Source organism: Lemur catta, chromosome 3 (assembly GCF_020740605.2).
Source record: "Lemur catta isolate mLemCat1 chromosome 3, mLemCat1.pri, whole genome shotgun sequence".
Classification (NCBI taxonomy): domain Eukaryota; kingdom Metazoa; phylum Chordata; class Mammalia; order Primates; family Lemuridae; genus Lemur; species Lemur catta.
The window spans coordinates 106,924,797-106,947,485 of record NC_059130.1 but is presented as its reverse complement, the minus strand read 5'-3'; the positions used below and the strand labels follow the sequence as shown (position 1 = coordinate 106,947,485).

The 22,689-nt window shown below is 51.5% G+C and overlaps 1 protein-coding gene across 2 annotated transcripts; it reads left to right on the top strand.

Annotated features, from left to right (window-relative positions):
• The first annotated feature begins 1,310 nt into the window (after positions 1-1,310).
• SMPDL3B (sphingomyelin phosphodiesterase acid like 3B) lies at positions 1,311-22,658 on the top strand. 2 transcript variants are annotated; one of them, XM_045545797.1, is made up of 8 exons: positions 1,311-1,676; positions 10,953-11,166; positions 13,697-13,794; positions 16,845-16,988; positions 17,992-18,164; positions 19,237-19,417; positions 19,490-19,623; positions 22,015-22,658. In XM_045545797.1, the coding sequence occupies exons 1-8, from the start codon at positions 1,616-1,618 to the stop codon at positions 22,384-22,386; spliced, it is 1,377 nt and encodes a 458-aa protein (XP_045401753.1). In that variant the 5' UTR covers positions 1,311-1,615; the 3' UTR covers positions 22,387-22,658. The 2 variants fall into 2 exon arrangements, with proteins under 2 accessions (XP_045401753.1, XP_045401754.1); XM_045545798.1 differs by lacking the exon at positions 16,845-16,988.
• The last annotated feature ends 31 nt before the right edge of the window (positions 22,659-22,689 follow it).

Sequence of the window (22,689 nt, the reverse complement as noted above, 5' to 3'; positions counted from 1 at the left end):
ACGGCACTCACTCTAGCCCGGACAACAAAGCGAGACTCTGTCTCAAAAAAAAAAAAAAAAAAAGACCTGCATGAGCAAGAGTGAGACCTTGTCTCTACCAAAAATAGAAAAAATTAGCTCTATGTGGTGGTGTGCGCCTGTAGTCCCAGCTATTTGGGAGACTGAGGCAGGATGGCTTGAGCCCAGGAGTTGGAGGTTGCAGTGAGCTATGATCATGTCACTGCATTCTACCTGGGGCAACAGAGAAAGACACGTCTCAAAAAAAAAAAAAAAAATTAAAAAACACCCAAAACCTCTTTAAACTATTTTATAGAATTCGGCTTCTTTTCTGTTGATGACACCTCCCTCTTAAGGGGCTGCCTGGGGTGTCCACCATCTCCCTGGGGTGTGATTGCTGGTGTGAGTGAATGGATGATTCAGTCTGGGCTCCATTTCGCATTGTGTTCGATCACTCCAACTAGTAGTTGTTCCTTTCTTGGCAAAATTTAGCCATTTTTAGGTTTGTTTGTTCTGCAGGGGAGAGGGGGTACGGGAAGTGGACGATATTTGCCTCTTAGTTGTTAGGTCTGGAGCTGAGAGAGACACACATGAAGCCTCATGTGTAGCAAAATGCTGTTTATTTTGAGCATCTGGATGCAGATGGGTGGAGGCCAAAAAAGGCGTCCACTAGAAAAAAAGGGGAGAGGCTTGGGTTTTATAGAGGATTTTTCTGGGGGGAGTAAATAAATTCTTTTCAAACAACCAGGAGGGATAAGGAAAGTAAATTCCCCTCTTGCATTCCATTCTTTTATCTCCCTGGGAGTCTGGCAAAGGCTATGTGCCTAATACATGCCTAGGAAGGGAAGAGCAGTAGGTTTTATAGGAGATTTGGATGGAAGTTTGGGGAGGGTGAATTCTTTAAGCCTAACATTAGTGTCTGAGGTTGGGTAAGTTTCCCGGAGATTGCATTTGCTGGCTGCAACTACAAAGCTATATCAGGAGCTGGCAAGACAGGCTCAGCTTCTATTACATAAGGGTGCAGAGACCTGCCTTCTACACCAGGGCCTCTCCTCGGCCTCCCCAACTCACTCTCTGCTGGGCAAGGAGGAAAAGCCAGAGGAGGCAGTCGCCTTGGATGACTTGGAACACTGGTAATAGGACAGGAATTTCTGCTCAGGCACTTGGCCACAGACAACTGTCACAGAGGGAATGGCCTGGAAAAAAAAAAAAATGGCAAAAATGTTTTCTGTCTCTTTAAAACATCCCCCACTCTTTTTGGAGAATTCAAACCTACATCCCAGTCTCCGGCCAGTGGTTGGGAGGGGCGGAGGAATGCCCTTTGTTTTTTGTGCTACAAGAGGTGGCTCAGTGGAACTGTCTGGGCAGAGGCCTGGGTCCCGCCAGGAGGAGTTCTGGGCGGAGGTCAAAGGGCAGAGGTCTGGGCAGAGGTCACAAGATTGTCTTCCTGGAGGTGGGACGCATCAGAATCCTTAACTGTAGTACAGCAATTGCCTCAAGCTAAATGGCCTCCTTTTAAAGACTTTGTACTTTTGCTTACAATTACTCGGGAAGCCTGCAGCATGGACAACCCACGGCTCCTGGAGACGCCCTGGCTGCAGCAAGGTGATCCCTGAGGATGCGGCTGCTCACATGGCTGATGTTCCTGGCCTGCTGGGGAGTCGCCAGGGCTGAACCAGGTACAGGGACGCCTGCTATGCCTGTGTTTTGTACTATGAACTTGGGATCAGGGCTGCTGGAAGCTGCTCACAGGAAGCTGGAGTGCTGCTAAAAATAGCAAGCACAGAGCCAGGGTAGGGGGGCAGGGTGGCGAGAGTGAGTGGGCAGTGGGGGGTGTTGTTTGAGCCTGAAGATTTTAAGTTGGGGTGACAGCTGGCTAGGGCAGGGACGCTGACTTTACTAAGAGGTCTGGCTGCATTAGCAGAGGTTGGAGGTGGCAGCTTGAGGGCCTTCTCTGTACCTTGCTTTATTCTAGGATCCAGGGATGTGGCAGAGAAGAAAACAAAGTCCCAGTCCTCATGAAGCCACCTTTACCTGGGGAGAAACAAATGAAAAACACATAAACCAGTAAAATACATAGCACGGGGATGGCAAGTGTTACAGAGAAGCATAAAGCGGAATAGGGAGGTGGAGAGTGGGAAGGGTACTCACAGGCGCCAGAGAAGAGCTGTTTAGTCCAGTGACATTGGAGTAGAGCCCCGAGGCCAGGGGATTGCTCACATGGACGTTCAGGAGGAGAACGTTCCAGGAAGAGGGGACGACATGTGTGGCTGCAGCAGAGTGGGCAGGGGTCAGGAGGGGAGATGAGGTCGGGGTGGCAGGGGTGGGCCTGGCACCAGCTCACAGGTAACCTTGAGGACCATTTTAAAGACTCAGGCTTTGACTCAGCCTCAGATGGAACATCATTAGAGGGTTCTGGGCACAGGTGTAATGTGGCCTGACTTGTGTATGTTTAAAAGGACTCTCAGGCTGTCATGTTGGGAAGAGACGCAACTGGGTGAAGGCAGGGTGACCAGCTTGTCCCAGTTTGCCCAAGACTTTCCTCGTTTCAGCACTTAAAGTCCAGTGTCCTGGGTGCTCCCTTGGTCCCGGGCAAACTGGGCCAGTGGGTCGCCCTCGAGAAGCAGACGCAGCCAGACCATTGAGGATGGAAGTGGGGACAGGGTGGTAGGCATTGGGGGCAGGAAATGGCCTGATTCTGGACAAGATTTGCTGACAGATGGTGGGTGTGAGAGAAGGAAGACTCAAGGGTGACGCCAGGTTTTCAGTCTCAGCAGCAGGAGGGATGAAGTTGTTTGCCGAGATGTAGGCGGAGGAGCTCAGTTCTCCTAGGCTGGAGTCTGAAGGGCCAGTGGCCCCTAGGAGCACCTGTAGCCAGTCCACTTTCTAAGACACTACCCGAGAGCGCTTGGCAAAGCACTGTGCTGGCAGGGCCAGGCATTCTCGGAGGCCAGCAAGGAGGAGTGCCGCGCTTGGTGGGCAGGCCAGAGAGAAATACCTGGGTTAAGGTGGAAGGTGTCTCTGGGACAAGCCCTGAGAGGACTCTGTCATTCCCTGTGAGTGGCAGTCCACCTTCCACCCCAGAGACAGATACCCAAGGTCCCTGCCAGGGGACTCAGAGCACTACCAGTCTGACTGGTGGCTTAAGAATGATTGAAAGAAAATTCTGGGCCAGGTGAGGAAGCTCACACTTGCAAAACCAGCACTTTGGGAGACAGGATACCTGAGGCCAGGAGTTCAAGACTACGCTGGGCAACATAGTGAGACCTTGTCTCTACAAAAAAATAAAAAACTAGACGGGCATGGTGGTGTGTGCCTGTAGTCCCAGCTACTCGGGAGGCTGAGGCAGGAGGATCACTCGAGCCCAGGAGTTTGAGGCTGCAGTAAGCTCTGATCTTGTCACTACACTCTAGCCTGGGTGACAGAGCAAGACTCTGTCTTAAAAAAAAAAAAAAACAAAAAAACAAAGAAGAAAGAATCTTCCACCCCTGTCACTTTTTCACTTTTAAGTATGTTTTCTTAGAAATATACATGCCGGTGGACACACTCTCCCCAGCCCAGAGTCTTACTGGTTAATAAGAATTTCTCCTCCCCACACATGCACAAAAATGTTCATTGCTGTATTATTTATAATAATAAAAAATTGAAACAATAAGAATGGAATAGCTGAATAGATTATGGTATAACCATCTGGTGGAAATTTTTCAAGCTAATATAGCAAAAGAAATCTTTTTATTTTTTGTAGAGACAGTCTCACTATCTTGCCCAGGGTAGTCTCGAGCTCCCAGACTCGGGTGATCCTCCCACCTCAGCCTCCCAACGTGCTAGGAATAAGGAGTGAGCCAGGACACCTGGCTCTAACATTTCTTTACTGAGCACTTAAAATGGGCCAGACTTGGTGCTTGGGAGTTGACATATGCTGTCCTTTTAAAACTCATTTGAAAAAGGAAAGAAAAAATACTCATTTGATTTTTATAGCCCCTGTAAAGTAGGTACTATTATCATTATAACAACTTTGCAGACGAGGACAATTAGACTCAGAGGGGACACAACACCTCCCCAAGATTCTCCAGCTAGGAAATGGCAGGACAAATGTCCCCAGATGCCTCATGCCCCATGCCCTTCCATATGCCCTCTTGGGATGGGTTTTTTTTTTGTTGGTTTGTTGTGGTTTTTTTTGTTTTTTTTGAGACAGAATCTCTCTCTGTTGCCCAGGCTAGAGTGCTGTGGTATCAGCTTAGCTCACAGCAACCTCAAACTCCTGGGCTCAAGTGATCCTCCCAAGTAGCTGGGACTACAGGTGCTTGCCACCACACCTGGCTAATTTTTCTATTTTTAGTAAAGACAGGGTCTCGCTTTTGCTGAGGCTGGTCTTGAAGTCCTGACCTCAAGTGATCCTCCTGCCTCAGCCTCCTAGGATGCTAAGATTACAGGTGTGAACCACTGCGCCCAGCTGGGATGGTAGGTTTTGTAGGTACTATTTTTAGTCTTTTCTCCAAACTTGTTGGAATGTATACATCTATAGTTTTAAAACAAAAGTAAATTAAGAAATAATTCCACAGCACCTGTACATTTGTTTAGACGCCAAGTCTCTTCCTGAAGTGCGGGAGGACTTTGAGACAGCTGATTGATCAGATGTCAGCCATCCCTGCTTTGCATAAAACAGCAGGTTTCTACCTTCACCTTCTTTAGCCTAGAGCCCAGGGCGGGGCACCAACCTGCTGGCTCCTTCTCCGCCCACACATACCCTGTGCAACACTCCATTTGCCGCTCAGCGTCTAATTGCAGAGAAACAGACAAGTTCTTCCAGGGTGGCTTAGCCTGGTAGGAAAACATTCCCCTACCACCCAAGGTTAAGGGACAGGAAATGGGACCTCCAGTCCACACCACGTGGCCTGAGCCTTGGATTCTTCATCTGTAAAGTGGGAATGGTGATACCTACCTCTGGAGCTGTGTGGGGAGAGGGTAATCCGTGCAGCTGGCACAGGGGCCGGTAAATGCTAGTTTTAACTCATGAACCTGTGTGTTTGGGGGCTCAGGTTCGCCGGGGAGTTACAGCTGAAATGCTTTGGCCTTACTGCCAAGCATCAACAGCAAAGGACTGAAAGGGGGCCAGGGTCACTGTGGTGTGGGTTACAATGACAGACAAAGGTCATGGAATCACAGGCAGTTAGAACTGGGGGGGCCCTCAGTGAACCTTTATTCAATACTTCCATTTGACACTTGGGGACACAGAAGCCCAGGGGGCAGTGTAGCCCCAGGAATGAGCGCTCAGGCTGGTGAGTTCACTGTTCACCCTGAGGCCAGGGGCTCTGTAGAGGGAACTCCTTTGCTGTGAGCATTCTCATCCTCATTTTACAGGTGAGGAAACTGAGGCTCAGCTCAGGAAATCCCTTGCTCAGGTTGCCACCGCCTGTGTAGAGGAGATAGGATTCAAAATAAGATTTCCCTGATTCCAAGTTTCATGCGTGTTCTTTCTGAGACAACCACTGCTTCAAGCCCAAAACCTAGGTCCTGCCTCTGGTCCTGCCTTTGGACACCTATGTGACCTTGAGCCTCTATTTTGATATCTGTAAACACAGGGATAATAGCAGAGGAGAGATTAAATAAGATAGTTGGCCAGGCAGGGTGGCTCACACCTGCAATCCCAATGGCTTAGGAAGCTGAGGTGGAAGGATGGCTTGAGGCCAAGAGTTCAAGATCAGCCTGGGCAACATAGCAAGACCCCCATCTCTAAAAAAATAAAACAAAAAATTGAGTGTGGTCATGTGCACCTTTAGTCCCAGCTACTCAGGAGGTTGAGGAGGGACAATCCCTTGAGCCTCAGAGTTGGAGACTGCAGTGAGTTATGATGATGCCACTGCACTCCAGCCTGGGCAACAGAGCAAGACCCAGTCTCAAAAAATATATATAGATATATATATAGTTAAGTGAGATTGTGCATGTACACTGTAAAGTTCTGTAAAAGGTTAAGGGACTATACACACAGGATGGTCGCCAATTTCCCATGGTTTGCTTCACTTTACAATGGTGCGATGTGCATTCAGTAGAAACCATACTTCAAGTACTCAGACAAGCATTCTGTTTTTCACTTTCAGCATAGTATTCAGTAAGTTGCATGAGATATTCACCACTTTATTATAAAGTAGGCTCTATGTTAGATGATTTTGCCCAACTGTAGGCTAATGTGAACGTTCTGAGCATGTGGAAGGTAGACTAGGCTAAGCTGTGAAGCTCAGTAGGTTAGGTGTATTCAATGCATTTTTGACTTAAGATGTTTTCAACATACGATGGGTTTATTGGGACGTAACTCCATCATAAGCCGAGAAGCACCTGTATATACCTCAAGGTCACACTGCTAGGTAGTGGCCGAATAAAGTGCACTGTGGTCAGTTCCGTTCTGACGTGATATGAACCCCAGGTCTGCCACGCACTGGCTCAGTTTCCTCATCTGTAAAATGGGTACAGTTGCAGGATGTATTTCATAATGTTGCCGTGAGGCTGCGTGGACAGGGTGAGTGGCACAGTGTCTGCCTTCTGCAGGTGCTAAGTAAATGGCAGGTGCCTTCCCGCCCAAAGCAAACCTTCTGGCCATTTTAAGACCTTCTTAGCTTTTAGGAATGACTTTTGGGGAGCTCCCCCTACCTTCATCACGAATCATGTGAAAAGGATCTCATATCATACATTATTTTAATGAAATTTTTTAACATTGCTTTTGAAATAAACTATTGATTTTGATGAATTATTTGATTCGGATAGTTTGTGGTTTTCCTGCATTTTTGGAGTCACTGCATTTTTTTTTTTAGCTCTCAGACACTTCCGTAGGCCTTGCAAAGCTACTAGGCCTTGGGCCCTGTGTCTGTCGTCCTAGTGTCATGAGGTGACCCCCTTTGGTGAAGGTGGAGGGCCAGGAAACTTTTTGCCTGCCCAGGGACATGGTGTCCAGGGGGAGACAGGATCTGTCTTCACTTTGTTTCACTTCAAATGTCCCACTGAGCCCTCACCTTACCTGCAGAGGATAGCAGCCACCCCCGCCCTGGTCTTGTCTTCCTCCCGAGGTGAGAGGGGGACTTGCAGGACACCCCAGGAACCAAATGTAGAGTAACTGCTGCTTCCCATTTCCTGTGCCCGTATGGTTTAGCTCATATTATCTCACTTTAATCCTCACAAGGGCCCCACGAGGTAGGGGTACTGTTACCCCCATTTTGTAAAGGAAACAGGCACAGAGTAAAGTCACCCTGTTCACACGGCTACTGGGTGACAGAGCTGGGTTCCCACCCAGGACTGTGCCCTTAACTACTCACTGAACTTGTGACCAGATTTATTTATATTCTCAATAATTAATGAATAATAATAATAAATAATAAATGATATGTGAACTTTTTTTTTTTTTTTTGGAGGTAAGGTCTCGCTCTGTTGCCCAGCCTGGAGTGCAGTGGCATCATCATACCTCACTGCAACCTTAAGCTCCTGGGCTTAAGCCATCCTCCTCCCTCAGCCTCCCAAGTAGCTGGGACTACAGGTGTGTGCCACAAAGCCCAGATCATTTTAAAATTTTTTGTAGAGACAGGGTCTTGCTATGTTGCCCAGGCTGGTCCAAACTCCTGGGCTCAAGTGATTCTCTTGCCTAGGCCTCCCAAAGTGCTGGGATTATAGGTGTGAGCCACTGTGGCCGGCTGCTTTCATAATTTTCTTTTCTTTCCCTTTCATTTCTTTTTTTTTTTTTTTTTGAGACAGAGTCTTGCTCCATCACCCTGGGGAGAGTGCAGTGACATCATCATAGCTCACTGTAGCCTCAAACTCCTGGGCTCAAGTGATCCTCCTGCCTCAGCCTCCCGAGTAGGTGGGACTACAGGCGTGTGCCACCATGCTTGGCTAATTTTTCTATTTTTAATAGAGACGGGTCTCATTCTTGCTCAGGCTGGTCTCGGACTCTGGAGCTCAAGCGATCCTCCCACCTCGGCCTCCCAGAGAGCTAGGATTACAGGTGTGAGCCACCTCGCCTGGACTGCTTCCATTTTCTTACGGATAATATGTGTATAATAAGAGGCACCTTCTGGGGGTTCCAAGTCAACAGGCTGACAACGTTGTATCTTAACTTTGGAGTCAGGGAGGTCTGGGTTTCAGCCTTAGTTTCCTTATCTCTGAAATGTGCAGAAGAACCCCTCCCCCACACAATGGCTACAAGGATGAAACTAGATAAACAGGCAAAGGGCGGGCACGCAGCTACCATTCTTTGAGTGTTTACAATTCTATGAATAATTGTCCCTCCCCCCCCCAGCCATGCTCATTCATTGAAGACACATTTGCACATCTTCCAGGTCCCAGGCACTGTTCTGGGTGCTGAGGACACACTGATGAGCAAGACAGGCTTGGCGCTGTCACGAAACTGACATCGTAGACAGGGAGAATGGATGGTGAACAAGCCAACAAGATCGCTTCCTATGCTAGAGTGCTCTGAAGGAAATAAACCCGGGGAGGCGATAGCTAACAACCAGATGGTGGGAGGAGGTGGCACTTGAGATGAGGCGGTCTGGGGAGCCTTCTCGGAGGAGGTGACGTTCTGGCCGAGGCCTGAATGGGGAGGAGGCAGCCACATGATGACGTGGGGAAGACTGGGCAAGGCGTTGGGGCAGTCCTGGAAGAGGCCCTGTGAGGAGCAAGGGCTGCCGCTGAGGGCGGCTGACGAGGTCACTGGGATCTGCGGCCCGCAATGAGGAAACTGGGAGTTTCTGAAGTGGAGAAATGTTCATTGAAGACTTTGAGGGCAGATGTCAAAGGGCCAACTGCTTGCTGTTTGTGGTTAATTGAGAAAGGGCCTGGTTGGGGCAGGGCAATAGCTTCCGCTGTGGTCTTCAGAGGAGGGGTGGCCACACATGCCAGAGAGAAGAGCAAGTTGGCCCTCACCGTATCCAGCCTGGCCAGCCTGGCCCCAGGCTTGGAAGCAGGTATGACCCACTGAGTATCAGCTCAGAGGCCTGGAAGAACCACCAGCTCTGCCCACTTACTAGCTGGAATGGGGCAGTTAGTTCCTTCACTCTGGCTTAGGGCTTCGCCCCTGTAGGAATAATGTCTTTTTTTTTTTTTTTGAGACAGAGTCTCACTTTGTTGCCCAGGCTAGAGTGAGTGCCGTGGCGTCAGCCTAGCTCACAGCAACCTCAAACTCCTGGGCTCAAGCGATCCTACTGCCTCAGCCTCCCGAGTAGCTGGGACTACAGCCATGCGCCACCATGCCTGGCTATTTTTTTCTCTATATATTTTTAGTTGTCCATATAATTTCTTTCTATTTTTAGTAGAGACGGGGTCTGGCTCTTGCTCAGGCTGGTCTCGAACTCCTGAGCTCAAGTGATCCGGCCGCCTCAGCCTCCCAGAGTGCCAGGATTACAGGCATGAGCCACCGTGCCCGACCTAGAGATCACAATTTGTGTGAAAAGGTTAAATGCCTCCCATTATAAACGAAGACTCAGTTTGGGTAAAAAGTAAAAATGTGGGTATACACTGTCAACAAACAGGCACATTTAAAATAAAAAGGCACTGGTTTTATCCTCATAGCAATCACATCTCCCTGGGAGAGGATCTGGAGTCAGAGGCCCCCACCATTACTGTGTGATCTCAGATCTCTGGACTTAGTTTCCTTAGTAAAATGGGGGTGGTGATCAATATCTTCTAGGGCTGTGGTGAGGAGGACTGAACAGTGCACATGGGTGGGATGGTGATTTGCTTAATCAGTCATTTACACCTTAGTGCGAACAAGTTCCAGGTCCTTTCCTGAGACCAGGTTTAGATCAGGAAATGTGGGCAAAAGCTCTAGAGCATCTGGGAGTGAGGGTCTGAGCCAGCCATTACCTGTGGGCCTGTCCTGGAGCCACACCGAATGGCCTGTGGCTCAGGTGGGGCAATGGCTACCCAACCCTGAAACCAACAGAAGTCCAGTCTCCCAGGCCCAGCTCAGCTTCCTGGGCGAGGGATGCGGGCTGATGGCTCTGAATGATCCGGGAAATGGAAGAGGAAGTGGAAGCAATAGTGGAGGGTGAGGAAAGCCCAGGATTTACCCTTGTCTTAGCCAGTAACACGGGATTTAGGGCAGAGGCCAAACCTGTTTAACCCTCCTTCATTGAAACTGCCTGTGCCAGGCCCTCCGCCGTGTGCACGGACAGATCACTCCATCTCACCTGTTTCTTTGGATTCCTTCCTCTGTATGCCAAGAGGTTCTGGCATTTCAGCCTCCTTTGGTTTGCAGCTGAGTCCAGGTTTGGGTCAACAGCTTCAGCAAACAGGACCCCTCCCAGCTGCCTGAGCTGCCACCCTAAATCCAGAATCCCCAGCAGGCTCCCCGACAGGAGAAACTCAGTCCAGTCTGAAATGATGTCCCTTTTTTCCTGGTCTAGTACTCTTAGACTCATTTCTACACATTTCCCCAGGTTTTTGGTGGTATTAATTAGCAAGATCTTCTGGTTCACTTTGCGTGTAAGCCTCTTCCCTCCGGGTCAGGTTTTTCAACATAACCAGTTCCCTGGAGCGTGATAGGATTTGGCGCTACTTTTGGGCTCAGAGAAGTGCCATAGCTTGCCCACGGTCACACAGATCACACGTGGCTCCAGGGCCGCAGGGCTTAGCCCTTACCCTCTCCTGCCTTTGCTTTAAAACAAGCAAACAAGACTTCCCCTCCTCCCGCTGCTTCAAACGCCTCGAGAGTCACTGCGGATCTGAGGTCGCAGGTGGACGGGGCCTTGCCAAAGGTCACAGGGCAGGGATGGAGCTAAGCCTGTTCTCTACTCAGTGCTCCCCTGGGGAGAGCCAGACCTGTGGGCCCTTCTTCTCCGAATCCTGGGTGCCCGGGGGAGGCGTCCTTTTCCTGTGTGACACCCCCTCCCCCGGCCCAGGGTTCCCCAGGCTGCCCCCCCATCCAGGCTCAGGAGGGACGGCATTGACGGAGGGTCTCTTTTCCCCCGCAGGGAAGTTCTGGCACATCTCTGACCTGCACCTGGACCCCGACTACAGTATATCCAAAGACCCCCTCCAGGTGTGCCCGTCGGCCGGTTCCCAGCCGGTACCCAGCGCAGGCCCCTGGGGTGACTACCTCTGCGATGCCCCCTGGATCCTCATCAACTCCTCCATCTACGCCATGAAGGAGATCGAGCCGCAGCCGGACTTCATCCTCTGGACCGGGTGAGCAGTCATGGCAGCAGCTGCCCTGTTCCGGGCACCTGCTGTGTGCCACGTGCCAGCCTGGCACTTTACTCACCTTAATCCTCCGATCAGCCCCGTCTTAGAGATGAGGAACCCAAAGCGTAAAGGAGTTATGTACCTTGCCCAGGGGTCCCTGCATCTGGCCGATTCCAAAGTCTGTGTCCTCAACCCCCGTGTCTCCCTTGGCAGAATACAGCTCTCACTAAGCCTGGGAACATGGTTGTGGCATGTCTGGGTATCTGGGGAACTCCTGGGTTTTAAGCTGGGGATGGACACTGGAGCCACCGCCACTGGGGTTTAGGGACTCTAAGCTGGAGAGATCCAAATGCAGGAAGGGAAGAAGGTACCAGGGCTGAAAGGGGTCCAGAATTGGGGCCAAGTGTCCTGGTCAGCTGCTGGCCTCCCCTGGGCTGCCCAGTGGCCCTGGAGCATTCTCGCTGGTCAGAACACGGCTCTGCACGGGACAGCTGGAGGGATGATGCCACTCAGCCACAGAGGCCAGTTTCTGCTTCTCCTCTAAGGATGCTGCTCTAAGTCTGTCGACTTTCCTGGGACCTTGCCTTCCTTATCACTCCAGGTCCCCTGGTCCCTCGCACTCCCTCACTTGGTAGGTGAGCCTGTCGGGTGCTCAGCCCTGGGTTGGACGCTGGGGAACTGAGATGATGGAGACCCAGACTTGTCTTCAAGGAGCTCACGGTCTTGTGGGCGATGCAGACAAGCCGGTTGACCAGTACATCCCAGCAAGGAAGGACGGTCACTGGGGGTTGACCTGACCCCATCTGGCAGGATTGGGGAGGATTTACTGCAGGAGAGCTGGTGAGCGAGGCTGGGAGGGGCTCTGAGTCCATGTTCCCTCTGCCAGCCTCAACGTACACTTCTATAAGGCAGAATAAAACCCACAAGGCTCCCAGCTGTCCCCCACTGTGTGACATGGGAGTGACCAGGAATGACCCTCAGATGATCTTGTGGTTGGCAGAGGGAGAGGCAAGCCTGGACACTTAAGAAATGTGACATTGTCTAAGGAGGGTTCTGCACAGCCCTGGCTTCCTTGGGCTCAGGAGCCAATCTAAGAAAAGAGTGAACTTTAGTCCATGCCCTTACGCCTGCTCCCTCACGGGGTCTTGCTGTGGGAACCTCTATTTCTCTGAGGAGGGGGGAAATGTGTATCATTCTGAAAGACGTGATCCCTCTGGGAAAGGCTTTGGGAAATTCATCATCCTTTAACAGATGTATAATTTTTTTCTGAGAGATCTCTGGGACCTTGCAGAGGTGTATGGCATTGGACCAGATAATCTCTAGGACCCTTTATAATTCCTCAATTATAAAAAAGTTTGACTTCTCCGAGAGAGCTGCAAGCCCTTGGAGAATAACCAGTAGAAACTGGATGTGTTTTCTATCGGACAGAATTAGATCCTCCAAACTAGGAAAAAAATGGAATTTTGTTCCTGTGTCTTTGGGTTCCTAGCTTGTCCCCAAGAAGTTTTCAGGGCTAAACACCTCCTTTTGCTGCCCTAGTGAGTATCAGAGATGCAGTAGGATGTGATGGGTGTCAGCATAGACCCTGGGGCCACGCTGATGGGGTTCAAATCTTGGCCCCACCACTTTCTAGTTGTCTGCACTTAGGTGCAATTCTTAACCCTCTGTGCCTTGGATTTTTTATCTGGTAAATAGGCCCAACAGCAGAACCTACATTGTAGAGTTATAATGAGGAACCGATTAGTGGATGTGACTAATGGCACACCATAAGCCGGTGTGAGCTTCTGGTAGCAGTATTGGTGCTGATAAGCTAATTAACTCCTAGTGAGGGCCAAGGACATGGCCGGCAGGTTCCTCTCTCAATCTGGTCTAGCAAAGGCCTCCGGATTTAAGTCATTTGAGCTTCTACCCATCCCCAAACACCACCTGCCACCACTCTCCTCCCCATGCTGAGCATTTCCAAGGTGGATCCAAGAATTTAGATCTGTTGAATGGGAGACAGAATGTCCCGGGGCAGGTCCTGGATCTGCCCTAGAAAAGATCTGAATCTACACTCTGAAGCCATCTCCCAACTCAACTCCTTAGAACTCTTGGGGAAGGGTGCAGCATTCAGAGATGGCTTCGCTACCCAGAGCTCCCTGGGGGCTTGCAGATGGGACTGGAACCCAGAGCTTCCCTCTCTAAATAATATTAACCACAATCTAGCAACCTATATGTAATTTTATACATATAATTTCCCCCCTTCATTGAAGTCTCACAAATACTCTATGAGTAGGTACCTTATTATCCCCACTTTACAGATGAGCTAATAGAGGCTAAGAGAGGTTAAACAACCAGCCCAGGGTCCCACAGCAGGTAAATGGCAGAGCCAGGATTTGAACTCTGCCCTTATTCCACTCCAGCCTGGCTATTCCCTGCTAAGTGGACATTTGAGGCCCAGGCCACAGGCTTTGCCTCACTGCAGAGCTTCCCTTCCTTTTCTTGTGTCCCTTCCTGAGTTCTCTGTCCTAACTGGCTCGGCCATGTTTTGCAGCGATGACACACCTCATGTGCCCAATGAGAGGCTGGGAGAGGCAGCTGTACTGGAAATTGTGGGACGCCTGACCAGGCTCATCAGAGAGGTCTTTCCAGGTAAGACTCTGTCATCGTCCCCCCTGCCCGCCATGTTCCCTGAACCCCAGGCAGTGCCTGGCATAGGGGGACAGCAGCAGCAGCAAGTGTAAAGACCTCCATCCATTGGCGACAATGGCTGTCGGCCAGGTCCTGTGTCAGGTGCTTCGCAGTGATCATTTCTTACCTTCCCAATAACCCTGCAAGCGACGTGCCAGCCTGCGGGCCTGTGGCACACGCAGAACCCTATTACGGGGAGTGCCTGCCGTTTCACTGCCTTCTGCCCCTACCCGTCTAACAGCAGACTCACAAACCCGTGTCAGGGTGTTTGCAGTTACACATAGGCGTCCCCGCTGGGGAGGTCTCTCACAGCCCTGTGTCCTGCTCTCACAGCTGGCATCCTCCACCCTCAAACCATCCCAGCTGCCAGGGGCTCTGGGAGATGCTGATTTGCAGCAAAGTGCTGTTTCTTGTTGCTTCCAAGGCCTTCAGAGCCTGGCAGAGCGGGCGGGGACTGGGAGCAAGTCAGGCAGCAGCTCTAAGGGACACTATAGGGAGAATAGGGTCTAATGGTCCTTGAACATGTTTCAAACACAAAGTCCTGGGGGCTGAGTCGTGCTGGCGGGCTACCGTGAAAACAGCCCACTACTCACCCCCATTCCTCCTGCGGGTTCTGGTCCAGCTTCCTCAGGACCCAGATACGGAATGATGATAGTAAAAATTAAAACAGCAGCAGAATAACTACATGTGTCAAGTGCTAAGTGTTGGGTGCCTTGTCTCATTCACTGCCATAATAATCCTGGACAGAGGTGCTAGTACCATCTCCATTTTACTGATGAGGAAGGTGAGCGTTGGGGTCAAGGAAACTGGTCAAGGTCATGTGGCAAGGGTGGGGACCCAAATCCTGGTTTGAGCACTGCGATTACCCCCCACGCCCACAGACTCCTTCCCTCAGTATGAATCAATGCGTGCAAAGGGATGTCTGGAGGCTTCCAGTTTGTCTAACCCAACCCAACCTGGACTGCTGGGGTCCTTCATCTTCCAGCAGAGGTCACTACTTGGGGTCAAACCGTGACATCCCCCCACCCCAGCAATAGTACTGTTACTCACAATGTATAGCTATGGAGCCAAGGCTCAGTGCTAGTCAGTTCCTAGGAAGGAAGTCAAACGTGATTCCACCGGGAGTATACTTTCCTTTGCTCCATATGGAGCTTCTGGAATAAAAGTGAAATAATGGATAAGAAAATGCAAATGATAAGATTTTGCAGTTTATACCACACTTGCACATTTGTTGAGTCTTCTCATATCCAAGGTGCCATTGACTTAAAGATGCATGGTTATTTTATGCATTGCTAAGAAAAAACCGCTGCCGGTTCCAATCTGACACAGCGCTCTCTCCTGGCCACAGCCGCAAGACACACCTCACTTTTAGAGATGGTAAAATGAGAATAAATTGGAAGAGATGAAAAGAAGCATTGTCTTATTTGAGAATTATACAACACAGGCCAGGCAGAGCACTCTTATTCTATGGATAATTAGGCTGAAGTACAGAGGGGCCAAGTAACTGGTTTGAGAGGAGGAAGGAACAGAGATTTGGGATTCCGCGTCCCACGGCATGTGCTCTTCCTGCCACGTGCCACCCGTCTTGCCCCCGGAGTCGCTGTGAACACCAGTCCCTGCCTGCCCGGCGCCGCCGAGCGGTGGAGAGCCCAGGCACACAAGGCAAACAAATCCAGGGCCCAGCTCCGGCTCCGCCACGTTCTAGCCGGGTAATCTCAGCCAGGCTGTTTTCTCCCAGTGAAAAATGGAAAAGGATGGTCCCTGCCCAAAGAGTTGTCATGGGGATTAAATAAGGTAATGCGTTTGCACATTTAGTTAATCAACAAATACGTGTTGAGCATCTGTTATGGGTGAGACACCATTCTAGGGGTAGAGGACATGGCAGTGGGCAGGATAGCAGGTCACACCCGCATGGGGCTCGTGCTGGTGAGGACCCCGGCGCACAGGCGGGACAACAACGGGAGCGATTCCCTCCCCTTTTCATCTGACCTTGGGATTCCAGGATTTGTGTTTTTTCTTAGATGGATTCTCAACGGCTGCTGGCACTGTAGAGAGGCGAGGGCTTTTTAAGGTGGTTACAGTGATGCATTTGACAACCTCCTACTTTGGCAGAGCTGTCAGCATTTCTAGATCTTGTAGGCTACACAGGGCAAAGGGTTTGTGAGAGAATTGGAGGCTCTAGTCTTCCTCACTGGTTCAAGGTCACTCCCTGGGATGGGCCAAGCTCATACAAGGGCAAGGCCCTGCTCTGAGCATGAGAGGAGTGTTTGTTCATTGTCACATTATTAATGGAGCACCCGCTGTGTGCCAGACACAGACCACAAAATAAAAGCAGGAGTGAGGCTGTTCACGCGGAGGCTCCCCCATGCCTCCTGGTCTCAGTCACAGGCCACTTCCCTAGGGAGGCCTCCCTACCCCCACTCCTGCCCTCTGTTGCCACACCCACAGCAGTGGCCCTTCCCTTTTTGTGGGAGCCCTCATACCTCTAATTACTCAATACCTGTCAAGGCCTCTGGGACTGGGAGCCTGGGTCCCCTGCTCTGTGCTTCAGCACATAGTAGGTGCTCAGCAACGTATCTGCTGACTGCATGAACCAGTGAAACTCCTAAGGCCTCCTGGAGTGAGCCAGACCCCTTCCCTAACAGTAAGGTGGATCTGGAATTGACAAGAACTGGGAACACTAAATGACCAAGTGGCTGACAATGACCTGAATTATTTCGACTGTCCTGTTTCCCCCTTCTCGTCTGCTGCCTCCTTTCTGGCCAGACTTTCTGCTGGGAACGGGGTTAGGGACTGGGGTCAGACAACTGTCTGTTCTTCCGTCCCAGGTCTGAGCAGAGCTCAGCCAGATTCTATCAGCTGCGGTTTTCTGCTTATCTTTGTATTTTTCTCATCTGCGCGATCGCTATTGCTCTTCCTCATTAGGTCTGATGGCCAGTGGCCAACTGAAAAGCACTAATTCCACCAAGTGCTTCTGCGTATATATTGTGTATTTCTCCTTTGCCTCCCAGATACTAAAGTCTATGCTGCTTTGGGAAATCATGACTTTCACCCCAAAAACCAGCTCCCAGCAGGGAGGAACAACATCTACAACCAGGTAGCAGAGCTGTGGAAACCTTGGCTTAGTGACGAATCCATGGCTCTCTTCAAAGAAGGTACTAACACCATTTGCTACTATAAGGAGCATCTGCTGCACGGCAGGGTCTGATTATAATTTTGTCTTCACGACGACTCCTTGAAATAGGTACTGATTTTATCCCCATTTTACAGAGAAGGAGACTGAGGTTGAAGATACCAAGTCACTTGGCCAAAGTCACATAGCTTAGAAAAGGCAGGCTTGGGTCAGAATCTAGGACTGACTCCAAAGCCAGTGCTCCAAACCCCACAGTGCTCGATGATCATAAGTCAGTACTTACTGAGCATCTACTGTGCCAGGCAGTGTACTAGACTCTTCACAACAACTCTGGGAAAGACAAGTGACTTCTGCTTCAAGCAGGGTTTGAACCTTGCCACTGCTGACACGGTGGGCCGGGTAGTCCTTTGTTGTGGAGGACTGTCGTGTACACTGCACAGTGTGTAGCAGCATCCCTGGCCTCTCTACCCACTAAATGCCAGCAACACCCACAGCTGTGACAACCAAAAATGTCTTAGACATTGCCAAATGTTCCCTGGGGGGCACAATTACCTGGATGAGAGCCACTAGTTCAGAGACACAGCCAGCCCAAAGGAAACCGACCCTACTCAGTTTCCTTTCCTCGGTCTCCTGCTGCTGTGACTCTCTGCTGGTCAAACGCAACCAGAGGCCTGTGGATTTAGTCCACATAGATCAGCTCCTGGGGCAGAGAGCTCAGTGGGGAAAGGCTGACAGTGGATCTGGATGGGCAAACACACACCGTTGTTATTCCCATCATACAGATGCGGAAACTGAGGTATAGAGAGGTAAAGTAACTGTCCCAAGTTGTGCAGCTAATGAATGATACAGCCAGGACTTGAACCCAGGGAGACTAGCTCCCGAGCCTTTGGTCTCGCTGATAGGCGCCTCCTATGGTAAAGCTGGGGAGGGAAAGACAAGGTGGGAGAGTGGGGGGGAAGGGGACAGGGGTGTGTCTGGCCAGAGGCGGGGGACCTCTTCCATTCTCCCTGGCTGTGACGTTCTAGGTGCCTTCTATTCTGAGAAGTTGCCGGGTCCCAGCAAGGCTGGGCGCATCGTGGTCCTCAACACCAACCTGTACTACGTCAACAACGAGCAGACGGCAGGCATGGCCGACCCCAGCCAGCAGTTCCAGTGGCTAGCCGATGTGCTGACCAACGCATCCCGAGCTGGGGAACGGGTAAGGGCTCCTGCTTCTTTCTCCTCCCTCTCTGGGGTTACTTCCTGAACAAGTCTCCCACTCGGGACAAGATGCCCCTGTCACGTCCTTCATCAGCCTGGCACCTGGAGGGGTTTTTTCCATCCCTGTGAGCTGGGATCCAGGAGCCCATCGCAGAGGAGGACCCTGAGGCTCATGAGGAGTGATCACATGATAAGCGACAGAGCCGAGACTAGAACACCGGTCTCCAGACTCCAAGTCCAGTGCTTTTTCCACTGCTACCACATGCAGAGCTGCAGCCCCCACTGTATGCCCTGCCCCTGGGGTGTGTCCACCTAGTCTGCTGGGCCGACAAATCTGCATGGACTGGCCTGAGTCCCTGCACTGACCAGCACGTCCCAGGAGGATCTCCTGGCTGGTGCTGGTGGGACTCACTGTGCCGGCATCGGGCACGTTGCTCAGTGCTTAATGGGGATTATCTCGTTTAGCTCCCCCAACTCCAGCAGTTAGGTGCTATTCCAGAGGAGAAAACCGAAGCTCAGAGAGATGACACACAGCTGGTGTCTAAGCTGCAGTGTGACCCCAAAGCTCATGCTCTCAACCTTGTCCCTGTTCTGCCTCCTGCAATGGTAGCCAAGTGTCCAGGTGTTGTTAGCTGAGTGACTCGAGGAACCTAAGACATGCACGCATATTACCATGTAGCATACACTACACAACCATGCAAGGATGGTTTTGTTAGTGTGCAAGCTCTCCAAGAGGAGAGGACTAGTCTTTGAAGCATCAGGAAGGCTTCATGGAGGAGGTGCTCTTTGAGCTAGGACTTGAAGTATGGGTAGGTTTCACAGAAGTGAAAGTGAGAATGGCACTCCAGGTGGCGTCTTTCATGGCACAGCACGGGCGAAGGCACACAGGTGGAAGGCATGTGGCACATTCAGTGAATCTGCCTGGGAGGCGGAAGGGGGGAGAAGTTCAGGGAGGAGATACACGTGTGCCTGTCTACCTGCCTTAGGGGAGACGGGCAGGTTCTGAGAGGTAGCAAGGAGGGGCCGGAGAGGGCATCTCTGAGCCCCTCCTGGGCGCCCCTTCCTCGTAGGTGTACATTACTGGCCACATACCCCCGGGGTTCTTTGAGAAGAAGCGGAACAAGGCATGGTTCCGGGAGGGCTTCAACGAGCAGTACCTGGAGGTCATCCAGAAGCACCATGGAGTCATAGCAGGGCAGTTCTTCGGGCACCATCACACCGACAGCTTTCGGATGTTCTATGATGATGCAGGTACTCGACCTGGAGCAGCTGCCAGCCTGCCTCCCTCCTGCCACCGGCCTCTCAGTCCCGCTGTCTTTCCAGGTGCCCCCATAAGCGTCATGTTCCTCACACCTGGGGTCACCCCTTGGAAAACCACATTACCTGGAGTGGTCAACGGGGCCAACAATCCAAGCATCCGGGTGTTCGAATACGACCGAGCCACACTGAGTCTGCAGGTCAGGAGTCCTGGGTGTGCTAGGGCCGGAGGAGGAGGAGGGTGGGAGGGACCTAAACGCATCACTGCCTTCCCGAACTCTCCGTTAACCCACCCACCACTGGCCACCCATACTTAGGCAGGTCAAGTTACCTCCACCCTTCTCAAAGCTCAGGTTTAGAACCCTGGGGCCACCTGCCACCAAGTCAGGTCAATTTTTCTTGCTCAAATCTCCTTTCACCCTGTATCACTGCCACAGCCCCCTTCCTGATCTTCCTGCCTCCAGCCTTGCCCTGCTGGGGCCCATCTGCATACACTACAGAAGGGATTCCTCTTTCTAAAGCACTGCTTTCATCTTATCTCTCTCCTGCTCAGAAACCTTCAGTGGCTCCCCAGTGCCCTCAAGATAAAGTTATGTCTCTGTGGCCTGGATTCGAGGCTTCCCACAGTCTGACCTCAAGCCCATTGCCTGCCTCTTCCTATATACCGATGAGGCTTCAATCCCTAATCTAGTAATCCCACACCTCCTAGAATGTGCTTGTGATTGTTGAAATGACAAAGAAATATTCCTTCATTTATTCAACAAAATGCATTAAGCATCTGCCATGTGCCAGGCCCTGTTCTAAGCTCAGGAGATACGTAAGTGAACAAAACAAAGTCACCACTTTCCTGGACCTGACATTCTTACAGGAGAGAGACAGTAAACAAATAAGTAAAATTAAGTATGGTACAGAGAGCAGGGCTAAGGAGAAAAAACAGTGTGAAGAGACAGGGTGGTGATGGTTATGGGGGGTGTGCTGTGGGAGACAGGTGGGGCAGGGAACGTGTCAGAGATACGGTGGCATTTGAGTTCTGAGTAAACTGAGCGAGCTAGGCAGAGGGAAGAGCAAGGCCCGGTGTTGGGGTGTGCTCGGAGAGTTAGGGGAGGAGCAAGGAGGCTGGGCGGCCACAGTGGCATTCACAGGGGCAGATGGGAGGGACGAGGTCAGATCACGTAGGCTGTGATGCCTACTCTGGATGTGGAGGGTTTGGGCAGAAGGATGAAGATCTTCTGACTTATAATTCTCCAAAATCACCATGCCTGCCGTGCACAGAACCGGCTGTAGGGGCAAGTGCAGATGCAGGGGGCAGTTAGGAGGCAGTTACAAAATGCACAGAGACGATGGTGGCTTGGCCAGGGTGCTAGCAGTGGGCTGGTGAGAAGTGTCGGGCCCTGGCTGTATTCTGAAGGCAGAGCAGCCAGATGTGCCGGTAAGTGGATGTGCGGTGGGAGAGGAAGACAAGAGTCCATGAGGATTCCAGGGATTTTGGCCCGAGCAAGGGAGAGGACAAGGCTGCTGGTTACTGAGATGGGATGACTGCGGGGCCACCAGGCTTCGGAGGGACCATGAGAAGTCCGGTTTGGACCGGTTAGCTTTGGGATGGTTAAATGGCATCAAGAGGAAGTGGCGAGGGAGGGGGCACGTTGGAGCTCCAGGAAGAGATGGGTTTAGAGATTTAAACTGGGAGTGGACAGAGGACATTTAAAGCCAGGGATGGGATGAGACAATCTAGGTCCTTGACTCCAGGGAGTAAACGTAGATGAAGAAGAGGTCTGAGGATTTTCAAGGGTGTGGCCTGTTGTCCACATGGACACTCAGAGGGTCTTAGCAAGAGGACTTGCAGGCTGAGGAACCCCCACTGCACCCCATAACATGCCCCAGACGGGGTCAGACCTGGCTCCACCACTCATAAGGTTTTTGAGCTTTTTAACCCCTCTGTGCCTCAGTTGCTTCATGTGTAAAAGGAAGGGTTTGGGGGAGGAGCAAATGAAATGATGTAACGAGCCTGGCACGCAGTTGTGGTCCACACGTGGCAGCTCCTCTTACCCCCGTCTCTAGTGACCTGAAGCAGGTCCACAAGTTGAACTGGAAAGTATCAGATTGCTAAACTCTTCAGATTCTAGTCCTGAAGACGCAACTGGGCCCTGGGGGTCCACAGTCTATAACTCTCTCAGCTAGTCACGCTGCTCATGGTCAGTCCCACACTCTTTAAGTTGCTTTTCATCCATTCATTCTGCAAATACTGAACATCTTCTATGTGCCCAGAAGCTTGGTGGGACAGAAATGCATAGGCCTGAGGCACATAACCTGGGTTGCAATCTTGCCTCTGCCGCTGAACACCTGTATGACCCTGGCCAAGTCAATTAACCTCTTAAGGCCTCGGTTTCCTCATCTGTGAAATGGGGGTAATAAGAGCAGTTGCCTCATCAGATTCAATCAGAGGATGTCTGCAGGCAGACCTGGTAGGTAGTTAAATGCTCAGTAGTGGTCACTGTCACGGCTATAAAGAATTTGGGGGAAATGCAAGGTGCAGGACTGGGGGTGGAACTGAACAGCAGCTCATGGCCGGCCGCCCCGCGCCCCCTCTCCAGGACATGGTGACCTACTTCCTGAACCTGAGCCTGGCGAATGCACAGGGGACGCCGCGCTGGGAGCTGGAGTACCGGCTGACCAAGGCCTACGGGGTGCCGGACGCAGGCGTCCAGTCCCTGCACACAGCTCTGGACCGCATTGCCAGCGACCAGGGCGCGCTGCAGCGTTACTACGTCTACAACTCAGTCAGCTACGATGACAGGGCCTGTGACGAGGCCTGCCGCGCCGAGCACGTGTGCGCCATGCGCCACGTGGCCTTTGGCACCTACGCCACCTGCTTGCGCGCCTCGGGCTCCGTGCCGCCACCCCGGCTCGCGCTCTTGCTGCTGCTGACGGCGGGTCTGGGCCTGTGCCCGCTGCTGGCGCCGTGACCTTGGGCGCCCAGCCAGCCGCCCAGCCTGCCGCCCACTTGGTGGGCTTATCTTCCTCCTGGTAAAGTGGGCAGCGTCACCCCCTAGAGAGCTGGGGTTTTCCACCGTTTCTCCCTCTGCGGAGAGGGAACTGGATGGGACGGGCAGATCCCGAAACGAAGCCCTCCAAAAAATCACATTTCTTTCATGTTTCATGTTTTACCCCCAAAGCTCATCGAGCATGTTATTCTGTGCATTGTTTGTTTTTGTTTATGTAAACGATGTTTAAAGTAGTGGCTTGCGGTTATTGAACTCCTCCCCTCC

What these genes read in the sequence shown, in the direction of transcription:
- SMPDL3B (XM_045545797.1), top strand. Translation starts at nt 1,616, where the DNA reads ATGCGGCTGCTCACATGGCTGATGTTCCTGGCCTGCTGGGGAGTCGCC. An exon ending in GACTTCATCCTCTGGACCGG is followed by an intron (nt 11,167 to 13,696) that starts GTGAGCAGTCAT and finishes CATGTTTTGCAG; the next exon opens with CGATGACACACCTCATGTGC. An exon ending in GAGCCACACTGAGTCTGCAG is followed by an intron (nt 19,624 to 22,014) that starts GTCAGGAGTCCT and finishes CCCCCTCTCCAG; the next exon opens with GACATGGTGACCTACTTCCT.